Genomic DNA, 18,683 nt, shown 5'->3' on the forward strand with positions numbered 1-18,683 from the left:
CAGAGGAATCTGATTTTATTTCTGATGCAAATTTGTTAATTAGTTCTTTAGTGCCTATCAAACTAATTGATAAAGTAACTGGCACAGTTGTTTGGCAAAATCCGGCACCTTCATCTGTTCGTTTTTGTCAATCTATATGCATAGAATTTTACAAAGAGGCTCCCGAGAAAACTAAAGCCATTGTAGATGAAATAAAGAGCCAAACAAACTCCTTGCGGCCGTCTATAATTAATAAAAATGTTAAAAGTGTACAAGTAAAGCATGAACTTTTTCTAACAATGATAGATGGAAAAGTGGCTCAGGCATTAACGGATACGCCTTCTGGGTCTACATGTACAATATGTGGAGCTACTCCACGGCAAATGAACGACTTGACCAAAGTGGCTTCTAGGCCTGAAAATGAAAATTCTTATCAATACCGATTGTCTACATTACATGCCTGGATTCGTTGTATGAAAATGATATTAGATATTTCTTACAACCTTTCTTTCCAAACATGAGCAGCCACAAGTGAAGAAAAGAAACGGCTAAAGCAAGAGAAGAAGATCTTGGTGCAGAAACATTTTCGTGGGGAGCTAGGGTTGATCATTGACAAACCAAGATAAGTAAGTGGCAATACCAAAGAATGTAATACTGCTATAAGATTTTTTTACAATGCAAGCTGCTCTGCTGAAATCACTGGAGTGGATGAAAATTCTATTAAGCGATTTTACATAATTCTACAAGCTCTCTCTTTAGGTGCATTTTGCAGTACTTCCTACCGATCGACTTTCAGAAGATACGCAAGAATCCCGTAATAAGGATTATAAAAAATTTCGCCTTCATCATGCCAGAAAATGTTCTCGATCAGTTACAAATGAGGATGTATTTCATACTCTTCTGTACACTTCCAATCCGTACATCACCAGCATTAGAAAACCGTATAATAAAAGTTACTCTGCAGCTTTTGAAAGTCAACGAACTGATTTCAGGAACTGAAACTCCCTATGTAGTTATGATATAGTACCTTTAATATACCTATACATTATTTCATAAAAACAACTACTTAAAAATTGTTATTAGGAAACTGTTTTAAATATTTCTATAATTAGTAGGTAAGCATTTTATGTATTTTTTGTCGTTTCTAATAATTTAAAGGTATTTTCATACATTTGTAAAGTATTATGTTAAGTATAAATATAAAAAAATACCAATTTTGAAGTTTTTGATTTTTATTTATTTTTAATATTGTATTACAAAAAAATTCTTATAAAAAGTATTTCATTAGAAGTGTCATATACTACTTTACATTTGTGCAAAATTTCAAATCTCTAATTTTAGTAACAAAAAAGTTATCGATTTTTGGTCCGAAACAACTTTACTTTCCACTGTGGGCCGTTTCGAATTCGTGAACCAAGCGACTTGTGTAAACAATCGCTAATCGAATTTCACATCGCGAGCTCATTAGCGTATTTATTTATTAAAAGTCAAACTCAACGAAAGTTTCCATCAGGAACATTTACAACTGCCAACAATTGTGTATTATCAAATCAAAAAAGTTATAAAAGATGATTACTCCACCTGCTTATTCCATCTTAAGCAACTCAAAAGCTGGAACAGTAGGATTACTAAGATAGAATAGTCTTCTTTGCTAATTAAGGCTAATAAGTATCATATCTGCAATCAACATTGCTATTTGTAACATTATGAAGGAAGTTTACCAATTAAAATCAATTAGCTGTAAAATTTAATTAGCTGTAGAGTTTGCTAGAATGTTGGCATAGTGTAAATCAATTAGTTAATGTCAGTACAAAGAAGCTAAAATTATTAGAATATTCTTATCAAGTTGAGAATAAAAATGGCAACTTGATGAGAAATGTTTGGATTGTTTTTTTTGTTTTTTGTGTTAAATTTGCTATTGTTTGTCTTTCTTTTAGTTATTCCTTAGAAAAAAATTAAAAAAATGGCAAGCATTGAAAATAGACAGAAGAACATACGTGGTAGAAAAAGAAGGTCAAATAGTGATAGTGAATTGGTACTAGCCAATTATTCAGAAAAGTACTTTACCAGTGCAAGTCCTGATCGAAAATACTTCTTCAACCCATCTATTGGTATCAACTCTTATGCTATTGATGATATTGATATCTCTGCAGGTAAGTTTGAGTTTAAAACAACAATCAACTTTGCCCAAAAAATGTCAGAATCATAGACCCATAGTGCTGATATATTTTGGGGTAGTTAGTTATTTAGTTATATAATTTTTAGCAACTAATATTATGTAACTGTTATTAGAGATTACCACTTTTTCTAAACCATGTTTGTATTTTTTTTTCTGGTTTAGACAACCAGTTTTTTAATGCTCGTTTCACAATGGATACATCACAGATGTTTATGCCTAAAAAAAAAGGTAGTAAGATATTTGCATATTTATACTTTTATTTATGTGAATAAATAAGTAAAACACTATAGATTATGTTAATGAATAAAAGTTAAAAAATACTAGCTATTTATGTTTGTATCAAGATAATTTCGATATGGTTGCTGTTTATTTCTAAATGTCAATGAATTTAGGTTAAAGTTTAGAAGCACTGAACTTTTTATCAAAAAAAATTTCTCTTTTGTACTTTTTTAAGAGTAAAAGGGTTTTAGTGTGTTACAAATTTAACCATCTAATTTTTTGTTTTATTTTTTGTTTTCTAAATATAAAGTTTACTAAGAGATTGAATTTTTTACATTTAATAGAAATTGCATGAGTCATAATATATAGTTGTAAAATGTTTATGAGTTTTTTTGTCCTATTTAAGAAGTTTTTACACTCATTTTATTAAAATAATCTAAAAACATTTAAAATGTATTATTACTATGTAAAAAAATTATATATTAATGATAATAATCTAGTATATTTAGTCTATAATGACAAAATACACTAGATTTTTTTGTTTCACAAAGTTATAAGTGCTTTGTATAAAACTTATTTTTTTTGAAAATTTTTGATTTTGTTATGTTTTTTAGTTAAAATATAAAACTGTTAAAAAAATATATTTCTGTAAACGATTGATTATAATAAAAGTTATATACTGTAAAATATTCTGTAAACTCCTTAGATATTACTTAACTGGCTTTTAGTAAGGGTTTTTTTTTCCTGTGCTTTTGAGCTACTAGCAACATATTCTGCTTCATGTCTTTATTTCAGTATAACAATAAAGTCTTGATCAACTTTATATTTCTTTCTGTGCAATCATTGGTGACTTTAGTAATTTTTACAAAAAATTAAAAGTTGTTCAAGAGAAAAGTTCTATAAATTTCCTTTTTAGCAAGCTCCTGGTTAATGACATTTTACAGCAGGAACATATGCACTAAGGTAAACATAGAGCTGATAGAGAATCTTTTAGTCCTTTCACTTGGAAATACTTCTATTCAATGCAGTTTCTCCAAATTTTAGCGCTGTTTTGGCTATATTTTAAGTAGGAGATCTAGCTTTTAAAAAAGTCCAGCTAAACCTAATCAGTTTGTATGATAAATTTTGTCAGTAGTCTAACAGCAAAAATAGCTTTGCTGAGTTTGTTCTAAAATTATTTTAGATTTATTTGATTTGGATATCTCATATTTAGAATCAGTACTTTCTTTGTATGAAACAGAACTATCATACTCATTTTCAGCATTCACAACAATTCATTTTTATAATTATTTTCCATCAAAAACTCCATCTGTCTGTTTATTGTCTGTAGATTTCTGTGATCTGTCAAAAATTTGCACAGTCTTCTTCTCTTTTTGAGGGAATTTATTTAGCTGTCTCTGCGCTTTTCTTATCACTCAAATGCTTAAAACCTTTGCTGCTTCTGCTGAGCCTTAAGTTCAAATTCTTCATCAAACTGTACAGTCATGGTCATATTCCTTTCAGATCTCTGGCCTTTATAAAGGATTGCATGTTCTCTTTTAGCCTCTTTATTCATTATCATGTCAATTAGTTGAGGAACAGATATGTCAAAAAAGGTATAACTCTCCATCTGGAACTCTACTTGCTTCTGATTTTAGTTTGCTTTGCTAAAACTCCAGTTTAATTTATTCCATCCTTTCATTTTATTGCATTTCTCTTTGAGTCTAAGGATCTTTTTACTAAAAAAATATTTCCAAGTAGGGTTCTGCTTCCTGTTTTTATTACACATGCAATGATTACTTTGCTGTATTGAAACCTAACCCTCTTATTTATGTAAAAAAAAATCAATTAGATATATACTTCTATTGATTGATTGGGAGTTAAGAATATAAATTAGGCAAAAATTTGATTTTAAAATTATCTTAAAGATTTTAAAAAGTGAAAATGCTACAAGATATTTTAACACTGGGCAACTGGTTGGCTGAAAGCTCATTTATAGGTAATTTTAGCAGATAGATTGTCTTGAATAACTTTGAACAGATTACTTTTTCTTTTTCCCTACAGTAATAATCCATAAAAACATAATGTAATTGAAGTAAAAGATGACTACTTTGTTAAAGAATAACTACAAAGTTCTGCTTTAGGATTAAAGTTTCATCCTGCTCATCTGCATTTCAACAAATCAAAACTTAAAAAGTATGACAAATATTGATGATTCTCTATTTTCTAACTCTTATGCCAAGCTCTTATACTGCTCTTACAAGCTCTTATGTCTCAGATCAATACTTTTGATATATTTGGTCTTTTTTTCTTTCTTGGAATACCCTAATGTACACCTTGCGTGACTAGCAAGAGAATCATTTTGATAAAAAGAGTCATCATTAAGTTCTCAAAAGGCTATTCAAGAAAACCAGCAACTTGATTGGCTTTAGAATTGCCTATAAAAAGTTAACTGTGGTAATGAAACTCTAAAAAATTTTTTTGAAAGATTCCATGGTGCTATTACTTTTTTTTTAAGAACTAAATTTTCCAAGTCAAGCTTGCCAAAGGTCATTTTCCATGGACATCAAATAATTGGACATCAAGATTCTCTGAATTGAAAACTCAAATTTGTTCTGTTTGAATTTATAAAGTTTAGGTTTGAATGTATAACCTCTACCCAAAGATCCAAAAGATCAACTTTCAACAGCTAAGCATGGTGGATGGTTTGGGGCTTCAATTACAATATGATTGGTTTTGTTCATCAAATTAAAGGTATCCTTAATTGCCAAATGCCAAGAAAAAAAAAAATACAACATAGATCTATCAGCAAAGTAATATTAAACACTGCAAACTATCAAAAAATATTTCCAAAAAGGTTATGAACACAAAAGGTTTTTAATACAAAAGACTAAGTAACTAAAGTCACTTAAAAATTTTATGAAAAAAAGCTAGTTGCATCACTATGGCTTGTGCAATTTAAATGTTAAAAATTGTTAAAAAAAAAAACAGCTATATAAAAAACAAAAGTAAAAAAATTGCTATCCATTACTCATAATTGTTATCATAATTCACTAAAATTCTGTTATAACACTAAATTTAAGTTGAATATTAAGTACAAATTAAGATATTTTAAGATATTTTTAGGTTGAATTTTAAGTACATTTTAAAATAATTTAAAAATGATTTTAGAGTTAAGCTTCTCATCTACAAGTCCAGTACATGATTTGTCTTCAGATATAAACATATCTTCATCACAAAATGAGCAAAATCAGCGAGATTTTTATGAGTCACTGCATAATTGTGCTGTTTATATGGAGTCTGATTACCTAAATGATATTGAACCATCACAGGTTGATATTACTTTATTTTCATATCTTAATATTCTTATATAAAGGCTATAAAGTCTTCTATTTTAATTTAAAACCTGGGATTTATTTATGTGCTCTTGTTTTTTCTTTTTCTTTTTTTTTTTTGATTTTGATGATAAAAGGTTCTAAGTTCAATTTTGAAATGTATTCACTGAAATGTATTCACTGAAATGTATTCACTGAAATGTATTCACTGAAATGAGACTTTAAGAAGTTTTTTTATGTTATGGTAAGATTATATTAATTTCCCCCAGTGTTTTAGTAAATTGAAAAAAAAATTGTCTGGCCTTAATATCTTAGTTTTTAAAAATTATTATTTTAGATAAGAGTTGGGAGCCTTTAATGAAACCTGAAGAGTGGATAATGTTTTTCTTTTAGGAATTCCAAACAATTGATTCAACCAAACAAGCTAATTGGCTCCCAATTCTTCAAAATGTTACAGAAAGAAAAGAGTGTGTTAACAAAATGTGGGTTGTTATGAAGGAAGACAAAAAAAGTCTCTTAGAGAAAGGTACTACTTTAAAAAAATTCACTTTTGTTATATTATTTTAAAAATATTGTTTTTTTCCTGTGACAATAAAAAAAGTTTAATCTTAGTTTTCAATATGTTATTTAAAATTTGATTTACAGTGGTTTTGGGCAAAGCTCTGCCTTTGCTCCAACCCACTATGATGGACTTTGTTCTTTAGATACTTCAATGTATAAATTGACATCAATTGTTCCCTCAAATTTTGTTTTTGCTCAAATGAGTCTTTACATGTTTAAAATAAAATTGTTTCAAAAAATGTTTCATTGTGCCTACTTGATACAAATTTCAAATATTGTGTCCTTTTTTTTCCTGAATTTTCTGAGTTTCTGAGTATAGTATTTTATGTGTTCTTTATTTGTTTGATGGTATTTATTTATAAAAATCAATACCATTCTTTTCTAGCATTTACAGTTTTTCAGTTGACAATGTATATGTTCACTTTCCAACATAATTAAAGGTTTTGCATTATGTAATCATTTTTTCCATCTTAAAAGAATTTTAAAACTGCTTGGCACATGACTTTCATTTATAGCTTTCACTCTGATAGTCTTTTTTTAGAATTTTCTACTGCTGAGCTTTAAGAAAGAGTTTGTTATTCCAGAAATAACAAATTCTTTCTGCTATATCTGCGAAAAACACACACTTAAAGCTCAGCAGTAGAAAATTCTAAAAAAGATTATCAGAGTGCAAGCTATAAATGAAAGTCATGTGCCAAGCAGTTTTAAAATTCTTTTAAGATGGAAAAAATGATTACATGAATGCATAGCCTTTATGTTGGAAAGTAAACATATACATTGTACATTAGAGATAATGTACAATGAAGCTGCTCTATTAAATGTATTTTAATAAATGAAAAAAAACAACATCTTTCAAACCATAACAAAAGCATAAAAACAGATATTTGTAAGGAAGCTAATTTACACAGAAGAAAAGTTGCCTAGAGGAAACAGGAGAGTATTTTTGCACTAAACTAAAACAAAGAACTGGAAAGTAACAAACTTTAAATTTTTAATTAACGACCATAGATCCGATGTTGCCACAGATTATAATCATTCTTTGGTGGTAAGTTTAAAGGTTCAGAAACAGTTCTCATATTTCAGGAAACAAACAAATTTTGTTTAATTAAATGTTTATGAAAAATGATTTTCTTTAAAAAGTGTTTTTTATAGTAAAAATGAATTGACCCAATGCAATGAAATTGACTATTCCATAAAGTGGTTTCTCAACCTGTAACCTAGGATAAAAACCTGCCCTGTTAAGATAAATAAGTTTAGATAATTGATGTAAATATATGCAATCATCAAGAATTTAAAAATAATAAAAAAATCAATCTTTAATTCTGTTTTAGAAGAAACTTCAGTTTAAAAAAAATCAGTTTTGTAATTTGAATGTAAAAAATATTATCCACTCCAATATTACAAATAATAAAAATTTATCAGCCATAAAAAGAAGTATAACAATTCTTATCAATGCCATTCTTTGAAAGTAATCAAATTTATCTAATGCACTCTGTGAAAGTATTCAAATTTTTTAGGCTTAGAATGGAAAAGTGGCTCTTGGAGTTCTGAAGAGGAAAGCATGTTACAATCAAACATTAGCAAGTATTGTAAAGTAAATGCTTTACTGCAAATAATATTAATTGGCTGTGATTTTTTTTTATAAATATAAAATATTATTGATTTGTGTTTTTTAAAGTATATGTGTATAAGTCATATCCAATATCAATATTGGATAATTCTATTTAAAAATTTGAATGATAAATTTAATTATAGGTAACACATTTTTTTTGTCTGTAGTATTATAGTAATACCTTACGACTGAGAGGTGTTGTAAACTTCTACAACATCAACTCTATTTGTTTATAGTAGGTATCACTTTTTGATATTTTATGATTTCCTAATGTGTCATGAAGTGTTCTTTTCATTATTTTATGTTTAATAGTTTTTATTTAACTTTAGAAAAATGGTTTAACAGATGCATCCATTATGATATTCTCAACTCCTAGGGAAAAGAGAAAGGAGTTTTATCGATCCATAGGTTATTAGTTTTATAAATAAAAATTTTAAAATAAAAAAACTTGCTTTGTTTAAATTACATTCAGTCAACTTGTAGTCAACTAAAGTTCTAATACTACACTATTTGGTTACAATAGTACACTAAGTCTTTAGAAAATGAACCGACTTAAAAAAACTTTGTCATATTTTTCTTACCATTTATTTTATTTTCTTGATTATATAATGCCTCTAAATGAACTTTAGCAATCGGTCTCAATCGTCCATTATTCGCTATTTATCGTAAGGTTTTGCGAATGTACAATGAAAAGAATTATATTGGTAAATATACACATGAGGAAGTCGAGAAACTTGCAGAACTGTGTCAAATTCATGGAAATGATTGGGCTACAATAGGGTATCACCTTGGAAGAAGTCCTGGATCAGTTAGAGATAAAGCAAGGTTGCTTAAATGTCACAAAAAGAGAGGTTAGCTTATTAAAATTTGCTGCTGTTAGCAGAATTGATGTTGCTGGTTCTACTAACTTTACATTAATTACTAGGAAACTATACTAGAATTAACTAGGAAAGGTTATTTACAGGTAAATGGGATGAAGGTGAATTAAAGCTTCTGTCAGAAACAGTACATGCACACACAAATACCAAGAAAGGAGAGAGTGTGACTGGAGGAATAAACTGGACAAAAGTTGCTGAAAAAATACAAACAAGAACAGAAAAGCAATGCCGATCCAAATGGTATTTTAAAAAAGTTAACTACTTATTGATGATCTGCTACAGTTTAACAATCTAAAATCAAATTTTTTTTTTTGTTTTCTCTGTGAAAGTTTAATGCAATAAATGAGTTTTGGTTGAAAAAAAACCCTGCTTACACCATATTGTTAGATATCTTGCCAGTTTTCATATTTAACATAAATAAAAATTGACTTTATTACCTTGCCTCAGCATTCCATTTCCAGAATTAAGCATTAAATCTATATTTTCTCTAAGCAAAATATATCAACATATCTAATACTTTATTTTGCACTCTCTCAAGAGAGTATGAGTCATATAGATAGAGAGTAGACTCTCTATCTATATGACTCATACTCAATCTATGCTTCTGAAACTCTCTATATTTTTCATATTGTTTGTCTATACAATCTATATTCTCACATAACCATATCATTTCAAAAAAATGTGAAAACAGATTTAATAAACTTATAAACGTTTTTACTTATTAATCTTATAAACGTTTTTATTTAATAAGCTTATAAACGTTTTTATTTAATAAACTTATAAACACTTTAAAAAAGGTTTTTTTAAGACTAAATTGTCACAGTTAACTTTATTGTAGCAAAAATTATGTAGAGAAAATTATTGTATATGCAACAAACTGATATTGAAGGTATTTTTTAAATTCTTTTGTTTTTTTTTAAAAAAAACCTTAATATTTGTTTATTACTTTTGATAAAATTCCTCAGCCCATAACCACCCTTGATTAACTCACACCATTTTTGCTTTAAATTTATCATTTATGTTTTAGGTCAGCAGAAGGGAGAAAAGCTCATTATGCTTCCCAATTAATTTCTCCAAAATTGAGCTCCTTAATCAAGCAGTGAACAGAACAAGTGTTTGCAAAAAAAGAGTTTGTGTAAACTGTAAAATTTATCCAGCTATGAAAGATACAAAGTGAATAGACCTTCATTTGTACCTATATGTGCACTAAAAACTCTACCTTTTTGTAGTTTTTTTTATAAAAGAATCGATTTCTTCAAAACAATTTGTTCAGTTTTCTTATCATTTAAATTTTTCTTTAAAGCAAATCAAAATAGTTGCTTAGCTTTTTAGATCATGGAAAGGGTGCAAAAGAATAGGATCTGGGCTTATTGAATTTGTAGTGGAGTCAGGTAAAGCTCTTGATGACTATTATGAGAGCCTTGCTCTCTCTCTCTTAAAATAAAAAAAGAGTTAATGAAAGTTTTATATACTGTAAAGATATCAATGGTTTAATTGAAAAACTCCTGAGGAAGAAAAGAATTCATGATGATTTTGCTATAAAGATTCGAACTGATTTTAACAGATTTTTTTTAAGATATGCACTTAAACTTCTTAAACTCTTAGTCTTCTTACAAAATTAATGATTCTTATGGAAAATGATCAACATATTCAGGTGGTGCACAGGCAAAAGTGTTTAAAGAATATGGCATAAAAAAACTTCTGGTTTTAGGAAACTGTGAGGTATCAAAGAAAGCCACTACTACCTTAAATCAAATTTGGATGTCTTAAAACTAGATACTTAAAACTTTGTTAAAGCAGTTGATTAAAATTAGCATTTATTTTGTTTGGATTCAGTTCAAATTATCTCTGTATTTGATGTGAACTGGAGCAAAAATGAATTTACTGATCTTGAATAATAACAACTGATAGAATCAGAGAAAATATCCAATAAATATCAAAGTGCAGTTTCAAAGCATTAGTTTGAAGGAAAGGCTAACTTTTTGCTGACCCCTTCTTTAGCTGCTAACAAAAGCCTATTTTAGAACCTTGATTATTAATATTGGTCTCCCAACAGAGTTACATTATGCTTGGTATGGTCAACAGAATATTTGACAAATAATGAATGAAGGTCATGGTTAGATGGTTAGAGGTTTATGGATCGGTCAAGCTGAACTTGGAGGAGAATTTAGTTGTAAAGTATTTTTTGATCATTTGGATAAACTCTTCTTCCATTTAACACTGTAAATATTAGAATTATTTTCTGTTTTTTTAATTTGTTTCAAGGCATTTAAACAAGTAAAAAATAAATGCTTTGGCTTTGATCTGAATACAAGACCCTGGTTGAGTGCTTCTTATAATGATTTGAGTCTGTGTAAATCTTAATCTTTATGGAGATACTGATTGTGTGCATCAGTTTATTGAGTGGCAAGGATTTATACAGCTATTCACGAAAGTTTAAATGATTGCAGAATTTTCAAATCTAATCTTCGGTTTTTCTTGAATAAAAATCTAACGGAAATAGATATCAAAATAATTATTTTTCCAATTTGGTAAATAGGTTATTTGTTAATAGAATAAAAAAAAGTAGGTTTTGACTCATTACCGTTTACTCAGAAATTTCATTAAAAGGTAGGTGATACAAATTAAGAGGTTTCACAAAAGTTTAAACGATTTTATTTAGGATCAATTATTTGCTAATTAATTGATAAATCCGCTGCGAAATTTTTTTTCGCAGCGAATTTATCAATTAATTAGCAAATAATTGAGTAGTTTTTCAATCAAAAAATTCATCACAATATCATCAGGCAGCTTTTAATTCATTAAAAGTCAACTTAAAATATTGTGAATTTCAAATTAATTTCAATTGCGTGCAAATGGGTCGAAAATCAGTTTCTAGTGACATCAAATGGCAAGTTATTGGTATGGCGCGGACAAAAAATCACACAAACGTTCAAATATGCAAAATAATTAACATTTCTGAATATTGCATTAGAAAAACCATCAAAACCTGGGAACTTACCAAGGATGTCTCCGACATGCCGCGTACTGGGAGACCATCCAAAATCAGCAACCGTGACAAAAATGGTATATTTAGAATGAGCAGAGAAAACCCCAGACTCAGCTACAAAAAGCTAGCACAAATCTTCAATGAGTCAAAAAATAATCCAAAAGTTAGCAGAGAGCTCGTGAGATGAACATTGTCGGACAAAGGTTTTGGAATGTACATAGCTGCTAAAAAACATATTCTTTCAATTACGGATAAACGTAAACGACGAGTGTGGTCCAAAGAAAGGCTGGACTGGTCTGTAGAACAGTGGGCAAAAGTTATTTGGAGTGATGAAGCTAACTTTCAAGTTGTAAACCACAAGGGAAGAATCTATGTCAAAAGATTTGCAACTGAGAAATATTCAGACAGGTTTTTGTAACATCGTCAACAAGGTGGTGGAGGTTCGGTTGGCATCTGGGGATGTTTTTCTCACAAAGGTATAGGCTTCTGTGAGCTGTATGAAGGCCGAATTAATCAATGCACCTACAAGAACACATTGGAAACGTGTTTAGTTCCATCAATCAGACACTTGTATGGCAGAAGCAAGCAATTCATCTTTCAACAAGACAGGGCTTCAGCTCATACAGCACACTCAATCAAAAAATATTTTTTGAAAAAAAAGTTCAATGTGATGCCCTGGTGCCCTAGATCACCAGATCTCAACCCAATCGAAAATATTTGGTCTTGGATCGACAATCAACTGACATACCATGAAATTCATACAACTCAGCATTTGAAGCAACTTTTGAATGAGTACTGGCTAAAAGTACCTCGCGTGATGTGCATGAAATTAGTTGAATCAATGCATAAACAAGTTTATCTTTGCTATAAAAATAAAGGAGGACACTTCAAATATTAATTTTGCTTTTTTTTCTTTTTTTTTTTCGAATGTTGCAATTCGTTTAAACTTTTGTGCTTCTTATTTTTCCTATAAGATTTTTTGTAATAGCTTTTTTCTAACTAAATATTAAAATTTTTATAACATGTTCATATTCATTTTAAAGCTAATTACTTTTTCTTTAATAAATAAAAAAAATTAAGTCGATATCATTTTACAGTTTTTCTTTATTAAACAAAAACCAAACATACTTGATAAAAATTCAGCAATCGTTTAAACTTTTGTGAATAGCTGTATATATGTACAGTGGGTTAATGTTATCAAACTGCTCTAATGTTAGGTGTTAATTAAAGTTTTATTCCTTTATGTTATTGTTTAAATAGTTCTCAAGAAATCTGATTGAAAATCTTTGGGACCATTTAAATGGCAACTTAAAGAAATTTAAACAACAAGCAAAAACAATTTTTTGCACAAATTAACTTTAAATAAGATACCCATTGACTTCCTCATTAGCTTAAAAACTTCATACATTGTTAGGCTGTTCAATACAAAAAGCTACCTAACTAAGTACTAATGTAAATTTTTTCATTTGATAGTATATAGGGGAAAAGAAGAAAAGGAATTCCTTTTTTTTTCTTTGTGGCAAAATAATTCTATGTAATTTTGCTAAATATTTTTAAAAGTTGTGAAAAACCACAGTAAATGTATGAAAGCAATAGAAATCTACAAGTAATCCTAACTACCATCCATTACTAAAAGTTTCATCAATTTCTAACAATAAATTTAAATGCTTTTAAAAAGCAAAAAGACAATACTTGAAATTTCAGAGTTCAAATGTAAATGGTTGGAGGGTATTTTAAAATAGTTAATGCATAAAGTGCAAAAAATAAAATACATGAATCTCTTTATTTTAGCCTATTGAGTGCATTAGTTAATACCACTTAATCTGAGTATGATATATTTGGGACATTTCTGCCAATGATGCTTCAATCTTTCTACATTTTTTTAATTGTTACTTGATGCCTCTGTTTATTCACAAGGTTTATTTCTACCTTAAAATAGGAATTTTGAGTTAAAGTTTATTTGATTTATCTCAAAGTTAAAATATATTAGAAATTTTTATAGTTATGTAAAAACTTAAAATGCTCCATTATATATTAAGGTATTACTAAATTACTTTTTATAATCTATAAAAATCAATAGATAAAAAATCATTCGTACTAGTTACAAAGCTAAATATATAAATGCTGATTTTTTAGTATGCATGCCATAAAAGAAATTTCAGTGTATATTTTTAGTATGCATGCCATAAAAGAAATTTCAGTGTATATTTTTACACTTAAATTACAGTTTTTCTTGTAACAATTAAACAATTGATGTTTATTAACTAAAAACTAAGTTATAGTATGTTTTTTTCTAGCAAACACTAAAATATTGGATGCCATTATCTAAAAATAATGTAATGCTAAAATTTCATTGAAATTTAAACTTCTAGGTGCGGACTTGTTTGAGTATTATACATGTAAAAATAACAGAATATGATCTTTTTTTTTTTAATGTTAGTTTTCAACTTTTTAGGCTAAATTTTTTGAATTGGCATGAAACTGGTGGCAAGGAATGGAACAAACTTGATGATGTGGAGCTTATTAGTAAGTAAGTGATTTCAAGTTTCATAATTAATATATGACTTGTTGCAAATAGCAAGTCATATTTGTAGGATAAATATTTGTGTTTATAGGAGGTTCTGCACAAGAGCAAAATTATTGAGTTGACATAATAGCTAGAATATCTTAATAGAAAGCAGGCTTGTCTTTATTTATAACAAAATGATGTAACTAGTATTCTTTTTTACTGATAATATACTGCTTAAAGTGTATTTTTAAAAATAATTTGTAAATAAGTTGCTATTTTACACATTACTATTTGATTGCAATGCTTGTGTGTTTTAGGCTTTAATCTTTTATATTAAAACCTAAAGCACAAAGTAAGCTAGAGTTCAAAAAAAAATTGGGCATTTCAAAAGAAAGAAAAGCTAAAAGTAGCAAATTAGTAGTAAAAAAAAAAATCACTTTTTAAGTGCCATTTTAAAAAATTAACAAAGAAGGAAAACTTTTTTTATTAAACTTTTTTTCTAATTTTTCTTTTGTCATAAAAAAAGAAAACACTGCATTCAAAAAAATTGAAAATTCAGATTTTAGATTTTTTTTTTTTTTTTTTTTTTTTTTCAGGAAAAAAGGAAAGCTATTTTTAACTCAAAAACTTTTAAAAAATCTGAAAATTTCTGTTTAACCTTTTTGCTTACTGTGTGCATATCTGAATTTAGTATCTGTTGAGGAGATCCAAAAGAACTTTATAATATTGAATACATCTAAGTTTCACTTTTTCTAGAATTTTCAATTTTGTTGGTTTTTACTCCTTTAAACTCAAACAAATGCTGGTACCAATTATTTATCAAGTATTTTATCAACTATAAAACTTACAAAAGTATAAAAAAAAATTTTAATATAAGTTTAATACATGTTTTATTGATCTGAAAACAGAGAATATTAGGTATTTGAAAAATGTGTGTTTTTTTCTAATATTATCTTAAGTTTTGAAATAGTTCCAGTTAACACTTATTCCAATCTGTGTTAATGCCAGTCTCTGGGTCACATTTGTATTTATACTAGTTTTTTGATGAAGAGTAAGTTTTGCACTTAGATAACAGTTTTACTTGGAATTTAAAAATACACGAGAACTTTAGATACTTGTATTCCTATTATTTAATTATCATTAAAAGATTTTTTTTTTAAGTAGATTTGTAACTTATTTTTGGTAAGTAATTACCAACTCCCTATAATCTCTTTAGAGTTGCAAAGTTAAATGCAACAAACGAAACCCAAATAGATTGGAGGGAACTTGCTAAAGATTGGTGCAGGTTGTTTTTTCCTCTTTAAATATTATTTAAATATGTTTTTAAAATGCATCTTTAATTACTTAACTCATTTGTCGTTTTAGTGTTCGTTCACCACAGTGGTTAAAAGGCAGGTGGCATGGAATAAAAAAAAATGTGCCTAACTATCAACATTCAGCTTTGAGTGGTAATTGTATTTTTTAATTAAGTTACTTATGTGAACCATCAATGATTTAAAAAAATTAAAAACCACAGTTGCCTAACATTTTCTACCAGACTTAACCAGTTAATATACAAAATTTGAGGTGTTTTTAGTGCGTCCCAAATTTTCAAAAGCTGAATTTGCACTTCTCGAACACTCACCGTCAGAATTATGAATCAGCTATTATCAACATAGCTCCTTACACATTAGTCAAAAGTAAAAATCAACCAAAAAGGTCAAAACTACAAAATATTTCTCTGAATAACTCTACAAATACAAACGGTCGTAAATGCGAATGGTCGTAAATTTACTTCATTAAAAGTTTTTTTTTTCGTAAATTTTTCCCTTTTGGCTTATCGTAATTTTGACCAATATTTCAGTAAAATACTATCTTAGTAATTCTGTCCTTTTTTGCCGTCTCGTAATTAAAAAATCTCGAAGTTGTGATTTTTTTTCTTCCTCTTTTTACCGTCCGTCTTCTTTTAACTAACATCTTAAAATAACTTTTTTTTTTTTTTTAATGAGAAATAAGACGTGTTACTTTTTTCAAAATACATTTTTTCAGATATATTGGATCATTTGCAAACAACTTATGTGGAACAAATCGTACTCAAGATAAATAAACGAGTGTCGGGTGGAGACGATCTGCTTCAAGTAGAAATTAACTCTGAACCAGATTTGGAATCTACTTTAAATAGAAATCAGCTAAAAATTTCAGGTATATGAACTATGTTATACGATATTTGTAATGTGGCTACAATTTGTGTGCACTAATCAATACTAGTGTTTTTTTTTTCATAGTGATAGTAATATTCACATGTTCTGCATGGTATTAAATTCATCTATTGATATACATTAATATTTCAAATAACGAAATATTTTTTACCATATTAGTTACCAATATTGTTTACCATAGAAGCACTAATACTTTCATGAATATTTTTAAAATTTTGTCAGGGTTTAACATCAAAGAAGTAGATACCGAATCAGTTTTTAAAATTCCAAATGACGCAAAAAATAGTTTGTCTTCTTTCTACTTATAATATCAATTACAATTTAACAAATCCGTCAAAAGTTCCCGGACTAACCCACTTATGGTGCCACAAAAAAAAACTCATGTGTTACCACTAAACTTTAAAAGATTCGTTTCAAAACTTCATGGTTTGAAGTTTTGTAAAACAAAAGCGAACTTGGTGTGTTGATTTAACTGTTTTTTGACGGGGAAAAAATATTGTTCAAGCCTAGCAATCGTTTGAAAAGTGTTATGAGGAATCTGCTTAATCGAAAACAACAATTTATCAGCGGGTTTAAACTTAGCCGTATGGATACTCATAGTGCTGAACCCACGGGATATGATTACAACAAGTAAAAGCATCAAAAGATACTCTAAAGTGATGTTGCAGGAGATAGCTCACATCCTAAAATACCTATAGCCAATTTATAAAATATTTGTATGAACAGTTGTGTATGAAAAAACTGTTCAAAATGGATGCCGCGTGTTCTCACAATGCATTACGGGCGATTTTCATATAAGCTGGTGGACAAAATTATTCTCATAACTTTTTCGCGATTTCTGGAGTTTTTTTATGGTTGGTTGGATCAAAATATTGTTGTTAATAAACATTTCTCAACAATTCACGATCAATTAATCAAAAAATTGCTCAACTCTGTTGATTAATATTATATGATATTTTGAAAACGGCTAGAATGATTCCAATTAAAAAATCTTAAACGTTATTTGAACTTTATAACAAAGATAACAGTGCCATTTTTTTCGTCGTTTTTTTTTTTTTTTTGCCACCCATATTAAACTGAGTGAGTCTGATTCATTCGCGTTGTCAATGCTTTTGACAAACATTGACAACACTAAAAGTCTTTTTTTGAAAATTTTACAGTTTCGGCAAGTTATATCTCACTTTGTTTGGTAAAATTTTTTTAGATCAAATTCTAGATTATGTATCGCTTCCAAAACCACTCCCTTCTACGCTTCAAGATGAACAGATGCTTGCTTGGGATTTTCATTAATTTATTTTAAAAATCGGTATACGTATGTATGTATGTATGTATGTATGTATGTATGTATGTATGTATGTATGTATGTATGTATGTATGTATGTATGTATGTATGTATGTATGTAAACTTAATCGGATCTGGGATCCAGTTGCATGAAACTTATTGGTTATTCTTAACAAATATTGTTTTTTATTTAGAACTAGAGATGACAAGTTTTGAGATGCACTTGAGTGCATTTATCTTTGAACTGGATTAGATTGGTCTATTGAAGCCTTCGCCATTTTCCGATTAGTAATTTTCTTCTAATCTACTAACGGTCTTGTAATGTAAAGTTCAATTAAATACTGCTCAGAGGTTGTTAATCAACTGTTGTTGATAGTTCAAACTTTATAATCAAATTGATAAAGTTGTAGGAAAAATGAAATAAGCTACTGATTTACATTTAGAACTTCGTTCATTAAGTTATATTCGATGGGGTGTATCGATAGATTAGTAAATAGAATTGAAGATTGAGAACAGAGTTTCATTTTTTTTTTTTTTTTTTTTTTTTTTTTTTTTTTTTTTTTTTTGATAGTTGTAATTAAAATTGTTGCACTAATTGCAACAATTTTAATTACAACTATCAAAAATGAATTGTCTATAAAAAATGTTTGTCTTTCTAGACAATCATTTTAAAAACGGACACTAAATGAACAATCTCGATTTTTTAATGAGATATAGAAGATCTATTTCATATATAATTTGGACTTATAACGAGTAATTAAATTTTCACTGCAGCATCGTTTCAAAAACTGAAAACGAGCACAAAATTAAAAATACAATTTTTCTAACAGAAGTTCATTTTTTAATTTTTTGTCCAGCGTGTGCTGTTGATTAAAAAGTTAATGTCTATTTAAAAACCTCAAAATGGACTATTTTGTGCTCAATTGAAGTTCATTAATTACTCAGTTCAGTTGTTTTTCAATT

At 28.2% G+C, this 18,683-nt stretch overlaps 1 protein-coding gene across 5 annotated transcripts; it reads left to right on the forward strand.

The window, feature by feature from the left end:
• Positions 1-1,387: 1,387 nt before the first annotated feature.
• On the forward strand, positions 1,388-18,233 carry LOC145195344 (cyclin-D-binding Myb-like transcription factor 1). Of its 5 annotated transcripts, none has more exons than XR_016446133.1 (14): positions 1,388-2,132; positions 2,321-2,386; positions 5,528-5,688; positions 6,085-6,217; positions 7,770-7,846; positions 8,194-8,272; positions 8,494-8,715; positions 8,829-8,982; positions 14,187-14,257; positions 15,457-15,525; positions 15,606-15,688; positions 16,269-16,421; positions 17,643-17,744; positions 17,915-18,233. XR_016446133.1 is itself a non-coding variant. In XM_090070096.1 (14 exons), exons 1-13 carry the CDS (start codon positions 1,943-1,945, stop codon positions 17,726-17,728), a joined length of 1,548 nt encoding a protein of 515 aa, XP_089926222.1. In that variant the 5' UTR covers positions 1,388-1,942; the 3' UTR covers positions 17,729-17,744; positions 17,915-18,233. The 5 variants fall into 5 exon arrangements, 4 of the variants coding, with proteins under 4 accessions (XP_089926222.1, XP_089926223.1, XP_089926225.1 ...); XM_090070096.1 differs by having other exon boundaries at positions 14,187-14,261; XM_090070099.1 differs by having other exon boundaries at positions 1,915-2,132; positions 8,535-8,715; positions 14,187-14,261.
• The last annotated feature ends 450 nt before the right edge of the window (positions 18,234-18,683 follow it).

This window comes from Hydra viridissima, unplaced genomic scaffold (genome assembly GCF_058129835.1).
Source record: "Hydra viridissima isolate aposymbiotic clone 2 unplaced genomic scaffold, HvirCarnegie_v1 scaffold_13, whole genome shotgun sequence".
Taxonomy (NCBI): domain Eukaryota; kingdom Metazoa; phylum Cnidaria; class Hydrozoa; order Anthoathecata; family Hydridae; genus Hydra; species Hydra viridissima.

What these genes read in the sequence shown, in the direction of transcription:
- LOC145195344 (XM_090070096.1), top strand. Translation starts at nt 1,943, where the DNA reads ATGGCAAGCATTGAAAATAGACAGAAGAACATACGTGGTAGAAAAAGA. An exon ending in ATGATATTGAACCATCACAG is followed by an intron (nt 5,689 to 6,084) that starts GTTGATATTACT and finishes TTTTTCTTTTAG; the next exon opens with GAATTCCAAACAATTGATTC. An exon ending in TCAACATTCAGCTTTGAGTG is followed by an intron (nt 15,689 to 16,268) that starts GTAATTGTATTT and finishes ACATTTTTTCAG; the next exon opens with ATATATTGGATCATTTGCAA.